Source organism: Jaculus jaculus, chromosome 10, assembly GCF_020740685.1.
Source record: "Jaculus jaculus isolate mJacJac1 chromosome 10, mJacJac1.mat.Y.cur, whole genome shotgun sequence".
Lineage (NCBI taxonomy): Eukaryota > Metazoa > Chordata > Mammalia > Rodentia > Dipodidae > Jaculus > Jaculus jaculus.
The window spans coordinates 15,790,090-15,811,211 of record NC_059111.1 but is presented as its reverse complement, the minus strand read 5'-3'; the positions used below and the strand labels follow the sequence as shown (position 1 = coordinate 15,811,211).

The following is a 21,122-nucleotide window of genomic DNA, read 5'->3' as shown; positions in this document are numbered from 1 at the left end:
CTACCCACGACGTCACACCTCGCCAGTCCCCAAGGCATAGGTTTGGGGAAGGATGCCTACTGGGCATGGGAAGAGCCCGGAGCTTAGGGAAGCGATGTCAGAGTAGCTTTGCCAATGTCACAAGGCCATCCGGGTAGCCTGAGTGGGTGTCCCCTGTGGAACTGTGTGGGCTCTGGCCTGCAAAGGGTGGTGACAGAGTTAAGCACCCGGGAGTGAGGGGGCAAGGCTCCTCTCCTCCCCCAGGTTGCAGTCTAGCCTGGGCCCCATCACCGCTCCCCGCCACCCCCGCCGGGAAGGCAGGAAGGGAGGCACAGATGGCAAGCGGGGCCCAGGCCCCCAGCCAGGCTCACCCAGCTGTCGCTTTGGAGAGGCCCCTGCACCCCGCCCTCCTCCAGCTCCCTGGAACAATTGGGAGCCGGCCAGCCTGGCCCCAGCTGTTCCCTTCCCGTGGTCCAGGGCGCTAGCAGACCCAAGTTTCTTGGGGGGTTTTGTCTCTCAGGGAGGGAAAACAGATTCGTTGGCTGTCAGAGCTGGCCAGACCTCAGAGGACAGCAGCCCAATGGCTCATTTTTTTTTTTTTTTTTTTTTTTTGCAGAAAGGGAAACTGAGCCTCGAAAAGTTCAAAGGGACTTGCCCCAAGGTTTCAGAGAACTAAGGCTTTCTAACTGCCAGCCAGGCTTAGGATCTTAGGGTGTCTCCGCGATGTGTCAAGTTTCCCTTCCCTTTGCCTCAGCTGTCTCCGTTGGTCCTCATTTTGCATACCAATGTACCTCCGAGATCTCATTTCCAGGGTCTTTAACCCGGGCGGGTTCATAGGCCACTTTCTGAGCTCAGGTGGGTGGAAGGGAAAATCGCAACTATATTTCACTAGTCTCAACCTGAAATCTCACACTCTCTTTGTTTATAGATGGGGGCAGCAAGCCCCAAGCGGATTAGCCGAGTCTCCAACACATCCCTTAGCCGACCTCACTGTGGGCTGGGGAGACAGCTGAGCCGGTAACGTGCCGCACAAGGCATGAAGGCCTGAGTTCAGATCCCCAGCACCCACATAAAAGCTGGACATGGGGGCAGGCACAGTAATCCCAGTGCTGGGGAGGTATAAACAGAGAATTCCAGGGCTCACTGGCCATCGAGTCTAGCCAAATCAGAGAGCTCTAGGTTCAGGGAGAGACCCTGTCTTCAAAAAAAAAAAAAAGGTAGAGACTGACCGAGGAAGACACTTGGACTTTACCTGTGGTCTCCTTATGCATATGCATGTACACATATGTGATCCCATCCACATATAAACACACAAGCACACTTAGACAGAAAATTGAGATCACTGAAATTTCAGGTCACATCTGCTACTTGTACCTCAGAACATTTGTGTACCATTATTTTAATTTTTTTATATTTTATTTATTTTTATTTATTTATTTGAGAGAGACAGAGAGAGATAGGGAGAGAGAATGGGCATGCCAGGGTCTCTAGCCACTGCAAACAAATTCCAAACACATGCACCCCCTTGTGCATCTGGCTTATGTGGGGTCCTGGGGAATCGAACCTAGGTCCTTTGGCTTTGTAGTCAAGTGCCTTAAGTGCTAAGCCAGCTGTCCAGCCCTTTTAAAGTGTGTGTGAAGAGGGGCACAGTGGCTCACACTTTTTTAAATTTTTTATTGGTTTGTTTGGAAGTAGAGAGAGAGAGAGAGAGAGACGGGGGGGGGGGAGGGAGAGAGGGAGAAAACATGTGCACAAGGACCTGTACCTGCTGGAGACGAAATCCGGATGCATGCACCACCTTGTGCATCTGGCTTACGTAGGTCTGGGGATCAAACCAGGTCCTTAGGGTTTGCAGGCAAGTTCCTTAACCACTGAGCCATCTCTCCAGCCCTATTTTAATTTTTTAAAGCAGTTCTGGGGATTGAATCAGGGGCCTCATGCACGCTGGTCATCTTCTCTACCACTGAGCTATATCCTCAGGCCTTATCACTTCTTTGACATTAGAGAAGAGATTGTCTTCACCCTGCCCATGTTATTTAATGCACTAGCACAAAATGCAAACGCAATGCAATACAAATACTAATACAAAAGGCATACTGAAGCCGGGCGTGGTGGCTCACGCCTTTAATCCCAGCACTCGGGAGGCAGAGGTAGGAAGATTGCCATGAGTTCAAGGCCACCCTGAGATGACAGAGTTAATTCCAGGTCAGCCTGGACCAGAGTGAGACCCTACCTCGAAAAACCAAAAATAAATAAATAAATACAAGGGATATTGTACTGCATGGTCACAGACTGGTATATGTTTTGACAACTTATTTCAATAGAATTGGTTTTCCTTTTGATTTCGATTTGATTTCTGTAACTATAAACTTTATTCCATGAAGGCGTCCATAGGCTTTTTCCCCCCTCTCCATATTCCATTTAAGTTAATTTTTATTCCTTGGTTGTTTTTTTTTGTAGTTGCATAATATATACTTCTTTTGTGTGTGTTTTTTCTAGCTACTTTGCTTATAATCCCCTCTGTTACTTTCTCTTGTTCGATAGGATTTTTTTTTTTTTTTTTTTTTTTTTTTTTTTTGGTTTTTCAAGGTAGGGTCTCACTCCAGCCCAGGCTGACCTGGAATTCACTATGAAGTCTCAGCGTGGCTTCGAACTCATGGCGATCCTCCTACCTCTGCCTCCTGAGTGCTGGGATTAAAGGCGTGCGCCACCATGCCTGGCATCTTTTTTTTTTTTTTTTTTTAGGATTTTAAAAAATATTTTTATTGCCAGGCATGGTGGCACACGCCTTTAATCCCAGCACTCGGGAGGCAGAGGTAGGAGGATCGCCATGAGTTCGAAGCCACGCTGAGACTTCATAGTGAATTCCAGGTCAGCCTGGGCTGGAGTGAGACCCTACCTTGAAAAAAATAAAAATAATAATAATAATATATTTTTTCTTTTTAATTTAGCTATTTGAGAGAGGTAGAGAAAGACAAAAGGACAGAGTGCGCATGGGCACACCAGGGCCTTCACTGCAAGCGAACTCCAGATGCCCGCGCCACTGTGTGCACTGGGCTTTACGTGGGTAGTGGGGAATCAAACCTGGAGCCTCAGGCTTCGCAGGCAAGCACCTTAACCGCTGAGCCATCTCTCCAGCCCCCTTGTCAAGGATTTTGTCATGGCAAGGAGAACAGTAACTAGTATGGGGTGTGTGTCCTGGTGGGGAGGGCAGACGTGGATTACAGAAGCAGTTGTGAGTGGAGGGGTTCACGGCCAGCTGGGGACCTTCTGGGCTCAGAATGGCCTTGGAGTCGGGCTAGCATTCATTTCGCACGGAGCAGGTAAGCAGCTTGCCCAAAGCACACAATTGGTTAACAGGGGAGCCAAACCCTACAGCCAAGCCCATCCGAATCCAGACCCCTTGCAGGCCCAATCTCAGGGTGTGTCACCTCCCTGTGGGGAGAGATGGCACTTAAGGGGAATGTTCCTCAAGTCCTCTCAGAGGGAACTGAGGGAATATGGTCCTGATCAGTGGTCTAACCCAGCCTGTAACTAGCTGTGTAACCCTGACTGTATACATACATACATACATACATACATACATACATACACACACACACACATATATATATACACATATATATGCATACATTATATATATATGAACAGTAGAGTTCTAAGTCCTGCGATTCTTGTCTTCCTCCTCCTATGTTCACCTGAGACCCACTGGGATATTTAGGTACAGGTTGCTTAGCAACTAAATTCGGGGTCTTGGCTGAGCGCAGCAGCAAGAGGGAGGGAGGAGAGAAGCAGAACTGTTGTGAGCTGGTGTCACTTTTATTCTGACAGACAGAATGCAGTGACCGGTTCTTCCTTCCAGCCCCTGTCCCGAGTCCAGGTGACCTTTAGGAGCCTCGGAGTGGGAGTGGCAGCAAGGACACACAGTAGGACATCCAGAAATGGAAACCCCTCGAGGCCTGGAGGTTCTCAGTTCTCGGGAGAGCCACACAGGCAGCCATTATTCCAGAAGCTTCCAGAGAAGGGCCAGGGTAAGGGTCTTGCCAAGATCCTTGGGTCCCAGGGGATTCTGGGAAAATGCTGAGTATCATCCCAGGCCACCTTCACCCTCCTCCCCCACCCTCCTCGGGCCCTGAGTGGCCCCTGTGCCACTTTTGATCCCTGAAGTTCTGGAGTCACAGATCTGTGGGGGGAAGGGGAAGGCAGGAACTACCTAAGTGAAGCTCAAACCTGGCACACTGCCGACTCTTTCTGCCTGTCCAAGGGGACCGGGCATGGCCATCCACAAAGCATGGCTCCCTGCCCTCTGGAATTCCGTGAAAAACTCCTTTGGGCCTTCTCACATCTCACCCTGACCTTGACACACGTTCCGCAGGGAATAGTGAAGTCCTTGTCACCAAGTACCTTGGGAGCCAGGACTCAGAACTCTGAAGAGTGGCCACGTGTAGGGTTTCTGGAAAGGACCCAACCATGCTGGGCAAACGTAGGTAGGACAATTCGGTCAGAGGCTCAGGGTTCGTCACAGGCACGAGGTGCTGAGATGTGATCACCGGGGCTCCTCTGACTCTGGCGTTGTGTAGGTGTCAGTGTGAAACTGGGACACGGGGGGGGGGGGATGCTTGGGGAAGGACCCTGAGGCTTCAGGCCAGCTCACACAGTCTCTAGCTTGGTCTTTTCCAGGGGGCTGTTCTTCCATCACCAGCTAGGCTCCTGAGGGAGCCCTGTCCACACTTGTTGTACCCCAGATGCTGTGATGAAACTGTCTTATGTCTCGTTCCACTCAATCCAGGCAGCCAGTCCCTCTGGTCCCCCATCCCCGTCCCCTCTACCCCATTCCACCCCAGGCAAAAACTTCGCTGTGTGAGCATCTCCTCTGGGCAGGTGAGGGACCATCACCAGGGACACACAGGGACTATCCTGGACAAATCTCCTCCTGGGAGCTACAAGCCCCAAGGCCCATCAAAGCTTGGCAAGAGTGGGCTGGGCAGAAGTCCTCTGTGTCACCAAAGACCCCCCCCCCCCGATTATTGAGCATATGCTATGTGCTGGGCTATGGGACGGTTACATTATGTAAGACCTTGTCTAACCCTCACAGCCCTTGGAAGAACAAGAACTATTGGTGTTTCACAAACAGGGAAACTGAGGCACGGTGGTTAGAGCTTGTTATGCCCAGTTCTCGGCACCCCCAGTGACCACCAAGGAGAACCAAACACGTATGCAAAGGCAGGGAGCTTTACTTCAGACTTAAGCTCGGCCTCTTGACTTCACCAACGCAGTGGATCCTTACAAGAGCCCCGAGTAGCGGGAGGGCAGGGTTGTTTTTTTTTTTAATATTTTTTTGTTGTTCATTTATTATTTATTTATTTGAGAGCGACAGACACAGAAAGACAGATAGAGGGAGAGAGAGAGAATGGGCGCGCCAGGGCCTCCAGCCTCTGCAAACGAACTCCAGACGCGTGCGCCCCCTTGTGCATCTGGCTAACGTGGGACCTGGGGAACCGAGCCTCGAACCAGGGTCCTTCGGCTTCACAGGCAAGCGTTTAACCGCTAAGCCATCTCTCCAGCCCGAGGGCAGGGTTTTTATAGGGATCTGAACATAGAAGAAGGGGACGGGTACATGATTGGTTGATTTAAACAGTGTACTCCTCTGGTTGGCTTAGGATTTCGGCGGGCAAAGTTGGCGGGCTGGAGCTGGGGGAATTGAACTTATCTATGACTACAGGAATGTGTGGCGTAATCAGTTTCCAGTGTTAAACCCACCCTTACCAGAAAATAAAAAAAGTCTTAGATCTTGCTGGGAAACAGAAACTTAGGCCTACTGAGGACTCTGAGGCCTGTCACGGCGTCCACCTGGTTCCTGAGTCCTTCAAGCTGAAGGGACGGCGCTATGATTCCTGAAGATGTGGAAGGGTCCAGGCCTTAGAAGGAGAGTGAATAACAGATCATGCAGACTGGCGAACTGCTTTGGGGTTCAAGCCAGAGGCCTAGGCAGAGGTAGCGCCCACAGCCTGCATTCAGAGCGCCCAGTGCACAGTTCTGTTGTGGGCAGTGGGAGGCATGGAGCAGGAGGCCGGCTCAGCAGAAGGATGGATTCGCCGCCCTCTCAGGATACCCTGGAGCCATGCAGCATCCTTGGCTGAGTACCCCATAACTTTGAAATAAAATGGACCAGTGCTTTCCATTTCTACTGGAGGGCGTGCCTTCCCTTTTCTAAAAAAAAAAAAAATCAGCAGCCATTCTTCCAAAAAAGGGAAAAACACAAAGCCAGGCTGTCAATCTTGGGCCTCAGACAAATGGAAAAAAGTTGGGACTTCTCTCTCTCTCTCTCTCTCATTCTGAGCCCAATTCTCCCCCTCCAAAAAAAAAAAAGTCACTTACAGTGTGAGCGGGCTGTCAAGGCTTTGAGATGCAAATTGCACTAAGGGGAGAGAAGGCAGCTCCTAGCACAAAGAGCAATTGAGGAAAGATGTGAAAAATGGATTTGGAAAAGCTGCCTGAGTTCCCTCGAAGAGGGGAGAGGATGGAGGCTTTCAAGGGAGTTGTGCTGATTTTAGGGGAATGGGTGGGGCAGACCTGGAATGAGAGCAAAGGCCTGGACCAGCCTTGGAAGCCCATCTCACGGCAGTCCTCCACAATGGGCAGGGGATTCCTTTTGATACCTGGGCTCTCAACACACGGTGAGCCACGCACGGAGCTGCCTGGTCTGCGGACTTTTGCATTTGACTCTGTATTGAGATCCACTGGTCCAGCCGGCAGTCTCTGAGGGAAGGTCGGGACTGTGTCTCTGACACCAGCCTTACATCAGGCCAGTGTGTCCTAGTTCAGTGCCTTCTCAGACTGTCCTTTGCCAGCCTGTGTACAAATTGGGCATGTCCCCGTCCCCAAGGCCATTAGTTTCCTAGAGATAGCCAGCTGTACTGTGAATTCCATGTAGAGCTGTGGCTGGTGAGCAGTGGGCCCAAGTAAACATTTGTTGGATGAATTGATGGATAGGTGGATGGATGAGTTGGTGGGTAGGTGGGTGGGTGGAGGGATGGATGGATAGGTGAGTGGATGGATGGATAGATGGGTAGATGGTAAATGGGTGAATAGATGAGTTGTGTGGATAGATGAATGGATGATGGTTGAGTGAGTGGATAGGTAGAGGAATGGATGGGTGAGTTGTGTGTGTGTGTGTGTGTGTGTGTGTGCACATGCATGCATGTAGATGGATGGGTAGGTGGGTGGATGGATGAATAGATAGGTGGATGGCTAGGGGAAAGATGGTCAGTTGGGTGGATGGATGGGAGGTAGATAGATAGAGGTTGATGGGCATATAGGTAGACACATGAATGGGAAGAGGGAAGAATGCATGAGTGAGTGAGGGGTGGATGGCGAGATGGGTAGATGGATATGTGGGTGGGTGGAAGGATGGATGACCAGTGAGCAAGCAGGTAGGAAGTACTCTGAGAGGGAGAGGAGAAAGGCAGATTTGGGATGCAGATTTCACGGTGACGTGGGCCTCGCATCCTGCGCAGCCCTCCCAGCCCCAGTGGTGAGAACAGATTTGAATAAAATGATGTTAGGAGGAACCGAAGGAGAGCTAAAATGAGCTCCAGAGGTCACGTGACCCAGCCCCGTCATTTTGCGGACTAGAAAACTGGGGCATCATCGGAAGCTTCAGTGACTGGCAGAGTCACCCGGCACCTGAGCAGCGCGGCGCAGAACGGTACAAGGTGTCGGCTCCCAGAGCCTGTGCTTCCCGCCACCGTCCCAGCAGAACCCTTTTTAAAAATATGCTAGTTATCCATTTATTTATAAGGGACAGAGAGAATGGGCATAAACCAAGGCCTCCAGCCACTGTAAACAAACTCCAGATGCATGCGCCACCTTGTGCAACTGGCCCATGTGGGTACTGGGGAATCGAACCAGGGTCCTTAAGCTTCGCTTTTTCTTCTTTCTTTCTTTCCCTCCCTCCCTCCTTCCTTCCCTCCCTCCCTTTCTTCCTTCCTTTTGGTAGGGTCTCACTTCAGGCTGATCTGAAACGGCTGGGGTTTAAAATGTCATCTGTGAGCTGTGAACTCTCAGGAGATTCACTTGATTTCTCTGAGCCATTTTCCCCTGTCAAATGGGGGACAGTGACCATATTTTCATGCTGGGATATGAGGTAAGATACAAAGAGCTCCCCATGTGATTCTAGCACGCAGGCCCTCACCATCACACTGGATTAGGCAGAGAAGCCAGACACTTAACCTCCAGATAGGGCCCTTCCTTACTGTCAGGTGCCAGTTGGGGTGCCAAGTCGCTTTGGTCTTTTTGGGCTCCTGCCATCCCCTAGGGAGGGCAACAGGAAAGGGGCGGGGCACCAATCAGCCCAGTGGTTAATCAGGCTGCTGGGCACAGTGCCCAGGCTCTGGAATATTCATAAGGCTTGTACAGCTGTACCAGGCAATCAGGGTGCTGATTCTCACCCATCTGCAGCTTAACATTCCACTCCAGAGAGAGGAGGGCTGGTGGCTGCTTGCTTACCAGGAATACACGGGGTGCTCGCCCGCACAACAGCCGAGAGCCGTGGCCCCCTTTTCCAGCAGGGGCCGACGGCCCATCCATCTGCCAGTATAATGGTGGAAAAGTTACGGAAGTGGTAGGGAGGCTGGTTTGGGTCGGCCTCTGCTCTGACCAGGGAGCTGGCCTCAGCTCTAGCTCCGGTAGTCTCTGCAGCCTCAGTTTCCCGCATGTAAGATGGAGAGGGCTCCATCTGCCTGCTGAGAGGATTAACTGAGTCCGAGTTTGTTAGGGTCATTACAGTTGTCTGTGGCTGCTGTGCACGCGGGTTCCAGTGTCAGCCCTGCGGTCAAGTTCTTTGGTTGTCATTGGTTTTTGTCTTGTTTTGTTTTGCTTTGTTGGGAGGTGAGGCCCTGGGCTGGTCTGAAGTTCACTATCTGCTGAAGATGATCTTGAACTCTTGACCTTCCTGCCTCCACTTCTCAGGTGCTAGGATTACAGGCACGTGGCACCTTATTACAGGCTCGTGCCACCTTACCTGGCTTATGCAATGCTGGGCAAGGAACCCAGGGCTCCAGCATGTAGCCAAGCACTCTGCTAACTGAGCTAGAACCCCAGCTCCCAAGCGGGAATTAAAAAAATCAATTAATTAATTTGAGAGAGAGCACACACTGCATATAGGTGTGCCAGGGCCTCGCCACCGCAAACTCCAAATGCATGTGCCACTTTGTACAACTGGCTTTACATGGGTACTGGGGAATCAAACTCAAGCCAGCAAGCTTTGCAAGCAAGTGCCTTTAACTGCTGAGCCATCTCCCCGGCTCCTCATGGCTCTTATTTTATTTTTATTCATTTATTTGACAGAGAGAAAGAGGGAGAAAGATAGGGAGAGAGAATGGGCGCACCAGGGCCTCCAGCCACTGCAAACGAACTCCAGATGTGTGCGACCCCTTGTGCATCTGACTTACGTGAGTCCTGGGGAATTGAACCTGGGTCCTTTGGCTTTGCAGACAAATGCCTTAACTGCTAAGCCATCCCTCCAGACTTCTTATTTAATTTTTATTTTTTTTGGGATTTTCAAGGTAGGGTCTCATTTTAACCCACTCTAATTCCAGACCTGGAATTCACTATGTAGTCTCAGGGTGGCTTTGAACTCACAGCGATCCTCCTATCTCTGCCTCCCAAGTGCTGGGATTAACGGCATGTTTATTTTACTTTAAAATTTTTATTTATTTATTAAAGAGAGAGATATTGGCAGACAGGGTCTCATGCAGCCCAGGCTGATGACACACTACTTATGTAGCAGAGATGAACTTGAACTTCCGATTTACTGCCTTAACCTCCTCAGTTCTGGGATCCCAGGAGTGTCCCATCGCTTGGTTTATGCAGTGCTGATTCTGCACACACTAGGCAAGCACTCTGCTCACTAAGCTGTAGCCCTAGCTCACTGCAAAAAAAAAATTCAGAAAAAACAAAGCCGGACGCAGAGGCACACACCTTTAATCCCAGCATTTGGGAGGAAGAGGTAGGAGGATTGCCATGAGTTCAAGGCCAGCCTGAGACTACAGAGTGAGTTCCAAGTCAGCCTGGGCTGGAGTGAGAGCCTATCTTGAAAAAAAAAACAAAAAAAAAAAAAAAAGGGGAAAAAATAATAGTAGATTATAGCTTTCTTTCATTAAATGCCCCTCTGCATGGGTGGCTCCCCAAAATCTGACCCTGGGAATCCCAGGGACTCGCTCCACGGGGCTATACTTTGATCATAACGTGGCACTCACCCGTTTGTTCTTCTCTCATGAGTGTGCCATGTTCTCCAGGGGCTGCACGTGTGCCACGCTGAGACCGGCTGAATGTGGAAACAGATATGAGAATCCGGCTGTCTTCAAGCCGGGGTAATTGAAAGGGATTTACAAAAGTGGAACGCAACTCTGTTCTTTTCCCTCACTTCTCTCTTCAGTGCTGGGAACCCAACCAAGTGCCTTACACGTGCTAGGCATGTCCTCTTCCATCAGCCCCTCAGGAACATTTTTGGTTGGTTGTTTTTTTTTTTGTAAATATTATTTTCATAAAAAATATGTTTTCCAGAAGAATATGAGATGGGCTTATCATTAGCATACTAGTATCCAGTTTTCAGTATTACAAAGTGCCACGTAAATTAAGAGTACCACGCAAAGCGGAACATCTTGAATGGGACCCGTGTGAGCTGCCACCATCATGACCAATCAAGTCGCACAACTGTCACCGAATAGCCATAAGTGAAGTGGGAAAATGTGTAGGTGGGGCCGGGAGCCGGGGCTAGCTCAGCAGGTAACGTGTCTGCTCGCCTCAAAAGCATGAGGACCTAGGGGCTGGAGAGAAGGCTCTGTGGTTTAAGGCACTTGCTTGTAAAGCCTGAAGGCCCAGGTTTGATTCCTCAGTACTCGCATTAAGCCTGATGCACAAAATGGCGTATGTGTCTGGAGTTCTGATGCACAAGGTGGTGCACGTGTGTGGCGTTTGTTTGCAATGGCAAGAGGCCCTGGTATGTCTATTCTTTCTGTCTGTTTCTCTCTTTTTCCCTGCAAATAAAGAATTATATTTTTTTTTGTTTATTTTTATTTATTTATTTGAGAGTGGCAGACAGAGAGAGAGAGAGAGAGAGAATGGGCATGCCAGGGCCTCCAGCTACTGCAAACGAACTCCAGATGTGTGCACCCCCTTGCGCATCTGGCTAACGTGGGTCCTGGGGAATCGAGACTCAAACCGGGGTCCTTAGGCTTCGCAGGCAAGCGCTGAACCACTAAGCCGTCTCTCCAGCCCAATAAAAATTTTGAAAGTTTTTTTTTTTTTTGAGGTGGGGTCTTGCTCTAGTACAGGCTGACCTGGATTTCACTATGTACTCTCAGGGTGGCCTCAAACTCACGGCAATCTTCCTACCTGGCATGAGCCACCAGCTCAATAAAAATATTTTTAAAGTAGCATGAGGACCTGAGTTTGATCCTCAAAGCCCAGGTAAAAAGGCCAGCTGTGGTGGCACATGCCTGTAATCCCAGTATGAGGGAAGTAGAGATGGGAGGAAGCCTGTGGCTCAGTCTAGCTTACTTAGTGAGCTCCAAGCCCATGAGAAACAGCTTCAAGTAAGGTGCACAGCATCGGAGTGACACTCTCAGGTCTCCATACACACATGCACGTGTGTGCACAAGAGCGTGATGCACGCATGCAAAGTGTGTGTCAAGTATAATCTATATGTACATAAACACATCACATATTTCTTTTTTTAAAATTTTTTGTTCCGTTTTATTTATTTCTTTGAGAGTGACACAGAGAGAGAAAGAGGCAGAGAGAGAGAGAGAGAGAGAGAGAGAGAGAGAGAAAGAAAGGGTGTGCCAGGGCTTCCAGCCACTGCCAACAAACTCCAGAGGCATGCACCACCTTGTGCATGTGGCTAACATGGGATCTGAGGAATCGAGCCTTGAACCGGGGTCCTTAGGCTTATACAGGCAAGAGCTTAACCGCTAAGCCATCTCTCCAGCCCACATCATGTATTTCTATGGAGGTCAGAGCACGGCGCCTTCCTTTGTCCACGAAGTGTTTACAAAAGCCGACTATATTGTATCTACTGTTGTGTCTGCTGTCACCAGCAGCACAAAACGCTTTTGTTACCATGATAGAAACTGAAAGAAAAGCACTTAGAAGCTTTTAAGCATCTGATAGAGGTTTTATTTCTGTTGAAAATAATTTTTAAAAGTTTAGTTAAAAACAAAACAAAACAGAATACAACACCGGGTGTGGTGGCGCACACCTTTAATCCCAGCACTTGGCAGGCAGAGGTAGGAGGATCCCTGTGAGCCAGAAGCCACCCTGAGACTACATAGTGAATTCCAGGTCAGCCTGGGCTAGAGCGAGACTCTCCCTTGAAAAATAAACAAACAAACAAAAACCAACCAAAAAAAAAAAAAACCCACCCCAAAATATAAAAGGTTGCATGCAATTTTTGAGGGGAGGGTATATTCAAGACAGAGTCTTTCTGTATAGTCCAGACAAGCCTTGGCTATGTGATCCCCTGTCTCTGCTCCCCAAGGGCTGGATTCCAGGTGCGTGCCACCACATATGATGTCCTCACTGCTTTGTATTTCGAGTCAGGGTCTCTCCGCGTAGCCCTGGCTGGCCTGGAACTTGCTATGTAGCCCAGGAAGTGATCTGTCTCTGCCACCCCAGTGCCAGGATTACAGGCATGGATCACCACACTTGCTGCTGGCATTTTAAATATTTTTATTTACTCATTCATTTATGAGAGAGAGAGAAAGTGAAATGGGCATGCCAGGGACTCTTGTCAGTGCAAACTCCTGACAAGTATGCCAAATGGTGCATCTGGCTTTATGTGGGTACTGGGGGATCAAACGCAGGCCGTTTGCAAGCAAGTGCCTTTAACCGCCGAGTCATCTCCTTACTCCTAACATGTTTAATATCCTTTTAAAAAATTTATTTATTTATTTGTAAGCAGATAAAGACATATTTATAGAGAGAGACAGAGAGAATGGACACGCCAGGGCCTCCAGCCATTGCAAAGAAACTCCAGACACATTCAACACTTTGTGCATCCAGCTCTACATGGGTACTGGAGAATTGAACCCCGGCTATTAGGCTTTAAAGGCAAGCGCCTTAACTGCTGAGCCAGCTCTCCAGCCCCCTTTAACATACTTTTTTCTTTCTTTTTTTGGCTTTTCAAGGTAGGGTCTCACTCTGGCCCAGGCTGACCTGGAATTCACTATTGAGTCTCAGGGTGGCCTCGAACTCAAGGCGATCCTCCTACCTCTGCCTCCCGAGTGCTGGGATTAAAGGCATGCACCACCACGCCCGGCAAACATACTTTTTAATGTACAGTTCTGCAGGACAGCTTCCTGCTATGCAAGGCTAGGTTGTGGACCTGAATCTTTAAAGACTGGCAGGTGTATCCAGGTTATGGCCTTCCCATCCCATCATGAGAGCTGGAGCCTCTTCTCTCTCATGCCTTTGGTGATCCTAAACATTCACACTCTCAAGCTTTTCCAGTTAGCTCAAAGATACATTTTGTCTCATGCAAATTGCTTATGTATAACTTTTGTCCATTATTCATTTTTAGTGATTTTTCTGTAGTTATATATTCTAGAAGCAAATCTTAGATGCTTAGATGTGTGGGTTCTCTCTCTCTCTCTCTCTTTGAGGCAAGGTTTCACTCTAGCCCAGGCTGAGCTTGAACTCACTTTGTAGCCCCACGCTGGCCCCGAATTTGCAGCGATCCTCTTACCTCACCTTTGGAGTGCTGGGATTAAAGGCATGCACCACCACACTTGGCTGGATTCCCTTTCAATTTTGTTTAGATACCCCACTGCAATATAGAAACCTCATGCTTGAAAATTTTATTTTAATCTACTGATCATTTTTTTGATAGTTTGGAGGAATGTATGTGCCTTTATGCATGGCATAATTTTCAAAAGTGTTTTCCATTTTCAACGGCTACACCAGCATTTTATTTATCTATCTGTCCTTCCGGGTTTTTTTTAACTTTTTTTTTAGGGTTTTCACTCTGGCCCAGGAGGCTGACCTGGAATTAACTATGTAGTCTCAGGGTGGCCTTAAACTCAGGGCAATCCTCCTGCCTCTGCCTCCCAAGTGCTGGGATTAAAGGCATGTGCCACCACACCTGGCTTTAAACATTTTTTTTTTTTTGAAAGAGAGAGAATGGGCACGGAGAATGGGCATGCTGGGACCTCCAGCCACTGCAAATGAACTCCAGAAGCATGCACCATCTTGTGCATCTGGTTTACGTGGGTCCTGGAGAATCAAACCTGGGAATTTAGGTTTTGTAGACAAGCAACTTAACTGCTAAACCATTTCTCCAGCCCTTTCCTTCCTTTTTTGAAAAAAAGAATACACTGGCACACACACACACACACACACACACACACACACACACACACACACATAGTTTTTTTCTAGATAGGGTCTCACTGTAGCCCAGGTTGATCTGGAATTTACAATTCAGTATGTACTATCAGGGTGGTCTTGAACTCACAGCGAACCTCCTATCTCTGCCTCCTGAGTGCTGGGATTAAAGGGGCATGCCACCACACCTGGCTTGAAAAATGTTTTATTATTTTAATTTAATTTTATTTATTTGAGAGAGAGTGGCATCAGAATCTCCTGTCACTGCAAATGAACTCCAAATACATGTATCACTTTATGCATCTGGCTTTATTGCAGAATTGAACCTGGCAAGCTTTGTAAGCAAGTGCTTTTAATCACTGAGCCATCACCCTAGCCCCTCCTTCCATTCTTTTCTTTCTTTTTTCTTTTCTTTCTTTTTTTTTTTTTTAACTTTTTTGGATAGGGTCTTACTATGTTGTGCAGACTAGCCTTGAACTTCAGGTCCTACTGAATTTAGCTTCCCAAGTATTAGGATTATAGGCATGTGCCACACTACACATCTCCCCTCTTCCCTTCTTTCTTCTCCCTTCCCATGAGCCTATGGTGGGCATTTAAAAATTTTTTGGTTTATTTTTATTTATTTACTTGAGAGCAACAGACAGAGAAAGAGGCAGAGAGAGAGAGAGAATGGGCGCACCAGGGCCTCCAGCCACTGCAGACGAATTCCAGATGTGTGCGCCCCCTTGTGCATGTGGCTAACATGGGTCCTGGGGAATTGAGCCTCGAACCAGGGTCCTTAGGCTTCACAGGCAAGCGCTTAACCGCTAAGCCATCTCTCCAGCCCGGGCATTTTATATGCAAGCCACAACAACCAGGCTCCTTTCTCCCTCCTTCCTTCTTGTAAGGTCTAGATCTTAATGAGAGAACCCACCTCAAAAAAAAGGTAGGACTGGAAAGATGGCTTAGCAGTTAAGACGCTTACCTGTGGATTAATGACGCAGGTTTGATTCCCCAGAACCCACAAAAGCCTGATGCACATGGTGGAACATGCATTTGAAGTTCTTTTCCAGTGGCCAGAGACCCTGGGGTGTCCATCTAAATAAATAAATAAATACTGCTGGAGAGATGGCTCAGCGGCTAAGGCATTTGCCTGTGAAGCCTAAGTACCCATGCTTGACTCTCCAGATCCCGCATGGGCCAGATGCACGAAGGTGAGGCAAATGCAAAGTCACACACGCCCTCTAGGTGGCACAAGCATCTGGAGTTCAAATGCTGTGGCTGAGGCCCTGGCACGCCAATTGTCTCTCTCTCCCTTTCTAAAATAATAAATAAATAAAATGAACAGCAAACAAATAAATAAAGTTGAATGGTATTCTTAAGGATGACACACGAGTCTGTCTTCTGGGCGGCCTGTCCACCTGCACATTCATGAGCACCCGCTCCCAAATGCACACACAGAAAAATCCACGGAAAGAGCTGATAACTTCCCCAGGAGCCTACCAAAGTACCTCCATCACAGCTCACAGACAGCTTGCCTGTACTTGAGACCCACGTGACGAATGTAGGGAGAGGAGCTATGACCCCATCATTTTCCAGAAAGGTTGGGTGACAAGCCCATAGCCACATGGTGGCCGAGCCTAGACCTCCTGTCTCGAGTCCCTCTCTGCTCCTCCGACTTCTCTGGGATCCAGCTCTATCCTCGGGGAGACCACTGTAGCTGGCCCCTTTAATGGGAGAAGGAAGGTCTTGCTTCAGTCAGCTCCAAACCCACGTTCCCACCGTGGGAAGAGAGTCTGGAAATCGGTCCCTACTGCCCACTGAGTGCTGAGTGCGCTTGCAGAACCAGAGCTTCCCTCCCTGTGCACCACGTCCTCCCCTGGGTGGGAATGAGTCAGGCCAGGAAGGGGGAGTTCAGCCGTAAACAAGTGGGACTGACAGCAAGCACCCAGCCCGAGGCGCGTGACCTCCCACGGGCCTCCGGGGACCGTGTCTGAAAGGCTGCAGCTTCAAAATTGCATGATGCAAGCTTTGCAGCTTAAACTGCCCTGTTCGCAGAAGCTGGAAGGTGGAAGCCTCTAGATGGGAGGCGGGGACCACGTGGCATGCAGATCGTGCTTGGTCTCTCAGCAGAGGGCTGTTGGGGTAAGTGTGCCCTTTTGGGGGGAATGCTCAGAGGCTCTGCATCCCTCTAGCTCTGTATCAAGAGGGTAGCTGGGGACTGGAGACATGGCTCATTGGTTAAGGAGCTTACCTGTAAAGCCTAATGATGGGGATTTGATTCCCCAGTGCCCACATAAAGCCAAATGCACAAAGTGGAGCATGCATCTGGAATTTGTTTGCAGCAGCTGGAGGCCCTGGTGTGTCCCCATTCTCTCCCTCTTTCTCTAATCTCTCTGTACTTGCAGATAAATAAATAAACTATTTTTTTTAAATAAAAAAGATCAAGTGTAGCTGAGATATAGACTGGAGAGCCCAAGCTGGTCTCAGAGACAGGTATATTCCAACCTTCAGGGCAGTGACCAGTTCAAGTGCACAGGAATCAGATCACAGAGCTCCCCCCCCCCCAACTTGTTCTGCTGAATCTCAGGAAGAAAACAAAAAACCACCTACCTGCTCCAGGGGGATGACCAGGAAGGAGCCACCTCCGGCGCTCTCGGTGACAGTGGCCAGGAAGCGGGCGTTGACGGCACAGAAATGGTTGTCATGCACGTTCTTGGTGATGGGGATCCCGTCGAAGCAGTGCTCCCTGTTGGCCACCTTCCCATACACATTCCGGAACTTGGAGCTGCGGTACTGCGGACGCCAGGACATCTGTGCGGGACCGAGGGAGACACAGTCAGACCTGCCACTCGCTTTGGGCTGGCCACTGGGGGGTCGGGGGCGCAGGAGGCTAGTGAGCTCTGGTGCCCATCCTCAGGAAGTGATATGGGAAGGGACAGAGTCTCTGAGAACGTGGGAACCTCTACGTGCCTAGTTGTGGTTCATTTACACTAACAAGGTCCTACAGGAGTAGAGACCAGTGTAATGGTGCCTGGTTTTGCTCCACATGCCCAAGCCACTTTCCAGAAAGAGTGTAGGCTCCTTTCACACCAAGGAATGTGCCATGTGACAAAAACCAGTCTGCATGACTGTATCCTGATTTTTTTTTTAAATGTGTTTTTTTGTTTTTAATTTTATTTATTTATTCGAGAGCAACAGACAGAGAAAAAGGCAGAGAGATAGAGAGAGAGAATGGGCGCACCAGGGCCTCCAGCCACTGCAAACAAACTCCAGACACATGTGCCCCCTTGTGCGTCTGGCTAACATGGGTCCCCAGGAACCGAGCCTCGAACCGGGTCCTTTGGGCTTTAGGCTTCACAGGCAAGCGCTTAACCGCTAAGCCATCTCTCCAGCCCTGTATCCTGATTTTTTAAGTTAATTAATTAATTTAGTTATTTATTTGAGAGACAGAGAGAGAATGAGAATGGGCACCCCAGGGCTTCCAGCCACTGCAAACAAAGTCCAGACGTATGCGCCACCTTGTGCAGCTGGCTTACATGGGTCCTGGGGAATCGAACCTGGGTCCTTTGGGCTTTGCATGCAAATGCCTTAACTGCTAAGCCATCTCTCCAGCTTTTGCATGTTTTGTTTCCTGAGGTAGGGTCTCACTCTAGACCAGGCTGACCTGGAGCTCAATCTGTAGTCCTACTGGCCTCAAACTCACAGTGATCCTCCTACCTCTGTTTCCTAAATTCTTGGATTACCAGCATGTGCCACCACGCCCGGCTGTGACTGTGTCCCGAATGTCCCAGTTCTGTTTAGCTCAGCCGGGGAGGTGTGGGCAGGAACAGAAAGAGTGGGGAGAGAGAGGAAGGAGGAAGGCAGCGGAGGCAGAGATGACGTCTGATGAGAAAAGAAAAAAAAATACAGGGAAGGACAGTTGAGGGTTCCCTTGTAGTACCCTGGGTAAATGTAGGTGTGGTGGTGGCCAAGGCGCTCAGAGCAGCCCATCCGATCAGCGTGCCCCGTGGCAGCCATGAGCCTGGTGGCTTGACACTGGCTCCTCCCGCACTCTTGCAGGTTGAGGGGATATTAGCGTCCCTTCTGTGAGCAGATGGAGGTGCCACCAAGAAGCGCAGTGGCTTGCCAGGTCACACAGCTCGTCCACAGCAGGGTGGGACTCGAACCTAGGCCTGAGTGGCTCTCAGTCTAGGGCTTGTGACAAAGCCAGAGTGGAGAGCAAGGGGGGATGGGAAGGGCAAGACTCAGTGTGTGGTTAGGCCTCCTGCAGACCATCCCTGGGACCAGCCACGGGTGGCACTGGAGGTCAGAGGGAACTTGCATTCCCTCCACCACCAGACATGGTCCTGCTGAAGGCTGAGCTACCCACCGGCCAGGCTCCTGGACCTCACTGGCTGTCGCAGGAACGACATAGTGTCACCTCCCCTGGCTGGGAGAGCCTGGGACAAGAGCTACACCAGGAGTGAGGAGAAGTTCTAGCTCTGTGGCTCTGAGGAGCTCAGCTCCGCTGGGCAAAGGGGAGAGACGGCATGCCAGGCAGAAATGGCACCAGTAAGCAGCTGGGACTGGAATGAGCAAGCACAGCACTTTTCCTACGGGAGTCGTGGAACCTAGAATGTTCTACCTGACACGTACACAGCCATTCCCATAATCGCTTTCTCAGGTGGAGCGCTGGCCAGTGATAAACTGCCCACAATATCTATATTTTCACTGTGATTTTTTTCTTTGAACTGATTTTTTTAAAAGCCCCATTAGCAATAGCATCTTTAACATTGTGGGTCTGGCATACACAATCTGTTATTTTTATTTTATTTATTTATTTTTATTTTCAAGGTATGGTCTCAGTCTAGCCCAGGCTGACCTGGAATTCACCATGTAGTCTCAGGGTGGCCTCAAAATCATGGTGATCCTCCTTCCTCTGCCTCCTGAGTGCTGGGATTAAAGCCATGCGCCAACATGCCTGGCTTCACATTCTATTTTTCCTGATATAAGTTAAAATTAAGCACATGACTACTAAAAGTTAAAAATTGCTGCTCTTAGCCGGGAGTGGTGGTGCATGTCTATCATCCCAGAAGTTGGGATGTGGAGGCAGGAGATTTGGGAGCTCAAAGTTCTCCTCAGCTACATAATGAGTTCTAGGTCACCCTGGACTATATAAGACCCTGTCTCAAAAAGAAATAATAGAAATTTTAAAAACCTTTAACCCCTTTATTTCTATGCCATGAGAAAGGGCCTCAGCAGCCCCCCTTGGAGTTCTACCTTGACTAGAAATTTTAGAAAAAATCAGTAATGGGTTTGGGAGCGTCCCTCTGTGTATGTAGGGAATGACGATGTATGGAATGACGATGTATGGGTGGCTTGCCTACCTGTACACAGAGGGACTCCCCAAAACCTGTCACTGGCATTGTCCTCAGTCTTTGTGAACACGCAGACTGCTTAACCTACACCTCCCAGGCTGAGCTAAACAGAATTGGGACATTCGGGACACAGTCACAGCCGGGCGTGGTGGCACATGCTGGTAATCCCAGAATTTAGGAAACAGAGGTAGGAGGATCACTGTGAGTTTGAGACCATAAGGACTACACATTGAGCTCCAGGTCAGCCTGGTCTAGAGTGAGAGCCTACCTCAGGAAACAAAACATGCAAAGGCTGGAGGGATGGCTTAGCAGTTAAGGCATTTGCCTGCAAAGCCCAAAGGACCCAGGTTCGATTCCCCAGGACTCATGTAAGCCAGCTGCACAAGGTGGGGTATGTGTCTGGAGTTCATTTGCAGGTGTTGGAAGCTCTGGCGCACCGATTCTCTCTCTCTCTCTCTTCCTCTTTATCTCTAGTCATGCATGTGACTGGATCCTTAGGCCTCACAGCCAAGTGCCTTAATTGCTAAGCCATCTCTCCAGCCCTAAAATCAGGGTTTTGATGGGCTTCAGAGGTTGCTCGGTGGTTAAAGACGCATGCTTACAAAGCCTAACAGCCTGTACTCAATTCGCTGGTCCTCATGAAAAGCCAGATGCACAAAGTGGTGCACGCACCCGGAGTTCATTTGCAGTGGCAGGAGGCCCTGGTGTGCCCATAGTCTCTCTCATGAATAAATAAATAAATATAAATATTTTAAAAAAGATTGTGTGTGTGTGCATGTCTGTGGGGGCCAGAGAAAAACCTCAGGTGTTATTCTTACAAACACTGTCCCTTCCTTTGCGACAAGGTTTTTCATTGGCCTGGAACTCTTCAACTGGGGTAGACTAGGTGGCCAGTAAACTCCAGGGATCCTCCTGTCTCCACCTCACCGGTGTTGGGATTATGTGCACACATCACCTCATCTAGCACTTTAGCTGGGTCCTGGGACTTGAACTGATGCTTGCAAAGCAAATGCTATGCCAACGGAGCTATCTCCCCAGGCTCTTCCTTCTTTTTCCTCTCCTCCTCTTCCTGCTTTGACAGGGTCTCTGGTAGGCCAGCCTTGCCTTAAACTCCCTATATTGTCAAGTGTGGCTTTGAACTTCTGACCCTCCTGCTTCCCCTTCTCCAGTGCTGGGATTACAGGCGTGTATTGCACCACCACACCCAGTTTACGTAGTGCTGGGCAAACACTCTACCAACCGAGATACATCCCTAGACCCGGGGCTGACCTTGAGGGAGCTTCTCTCTGAGGGGCCTTTGGAAGGTCCAGGCAGGAAGATCACAGGGGCCCTGAGCCTACAGGGAGTGCTCATGGCTCAGGGATGAAATGCAGATGGACTCACACTCCATCTTCTGCTGACTCTGGGAAGACCCTTTGC

The 21,122-nt window shown here is 49.3% G+C and overlaps 1 protein-coding gene across 3 annotated transcripts in view; it reads right to left on the bottom strand.

Annotated features, from left to right (window-relative positions):
• The window catches only part of Coro2b (coronin 2B), a 155,995-nt gene that overhangs the window by 68,652 nt on the left and 66,221 nt on the right, over window positions 1–21,122 (bottom strand). For all 3 annotated transcript variants that reach the window (XM_045160772.1, XM_045160773.1, XR_006639342.1), the window contains exon 2: window positions 16,957–17,157. In XM_045160772.1, the coding sequence (XP_045016707.1) occupies window positions 16,957–17,157 (201 nt within the window). The remainder of the gene's footprint in view (window positions 1–16,956; window positions 17,158–21,122) is intronic.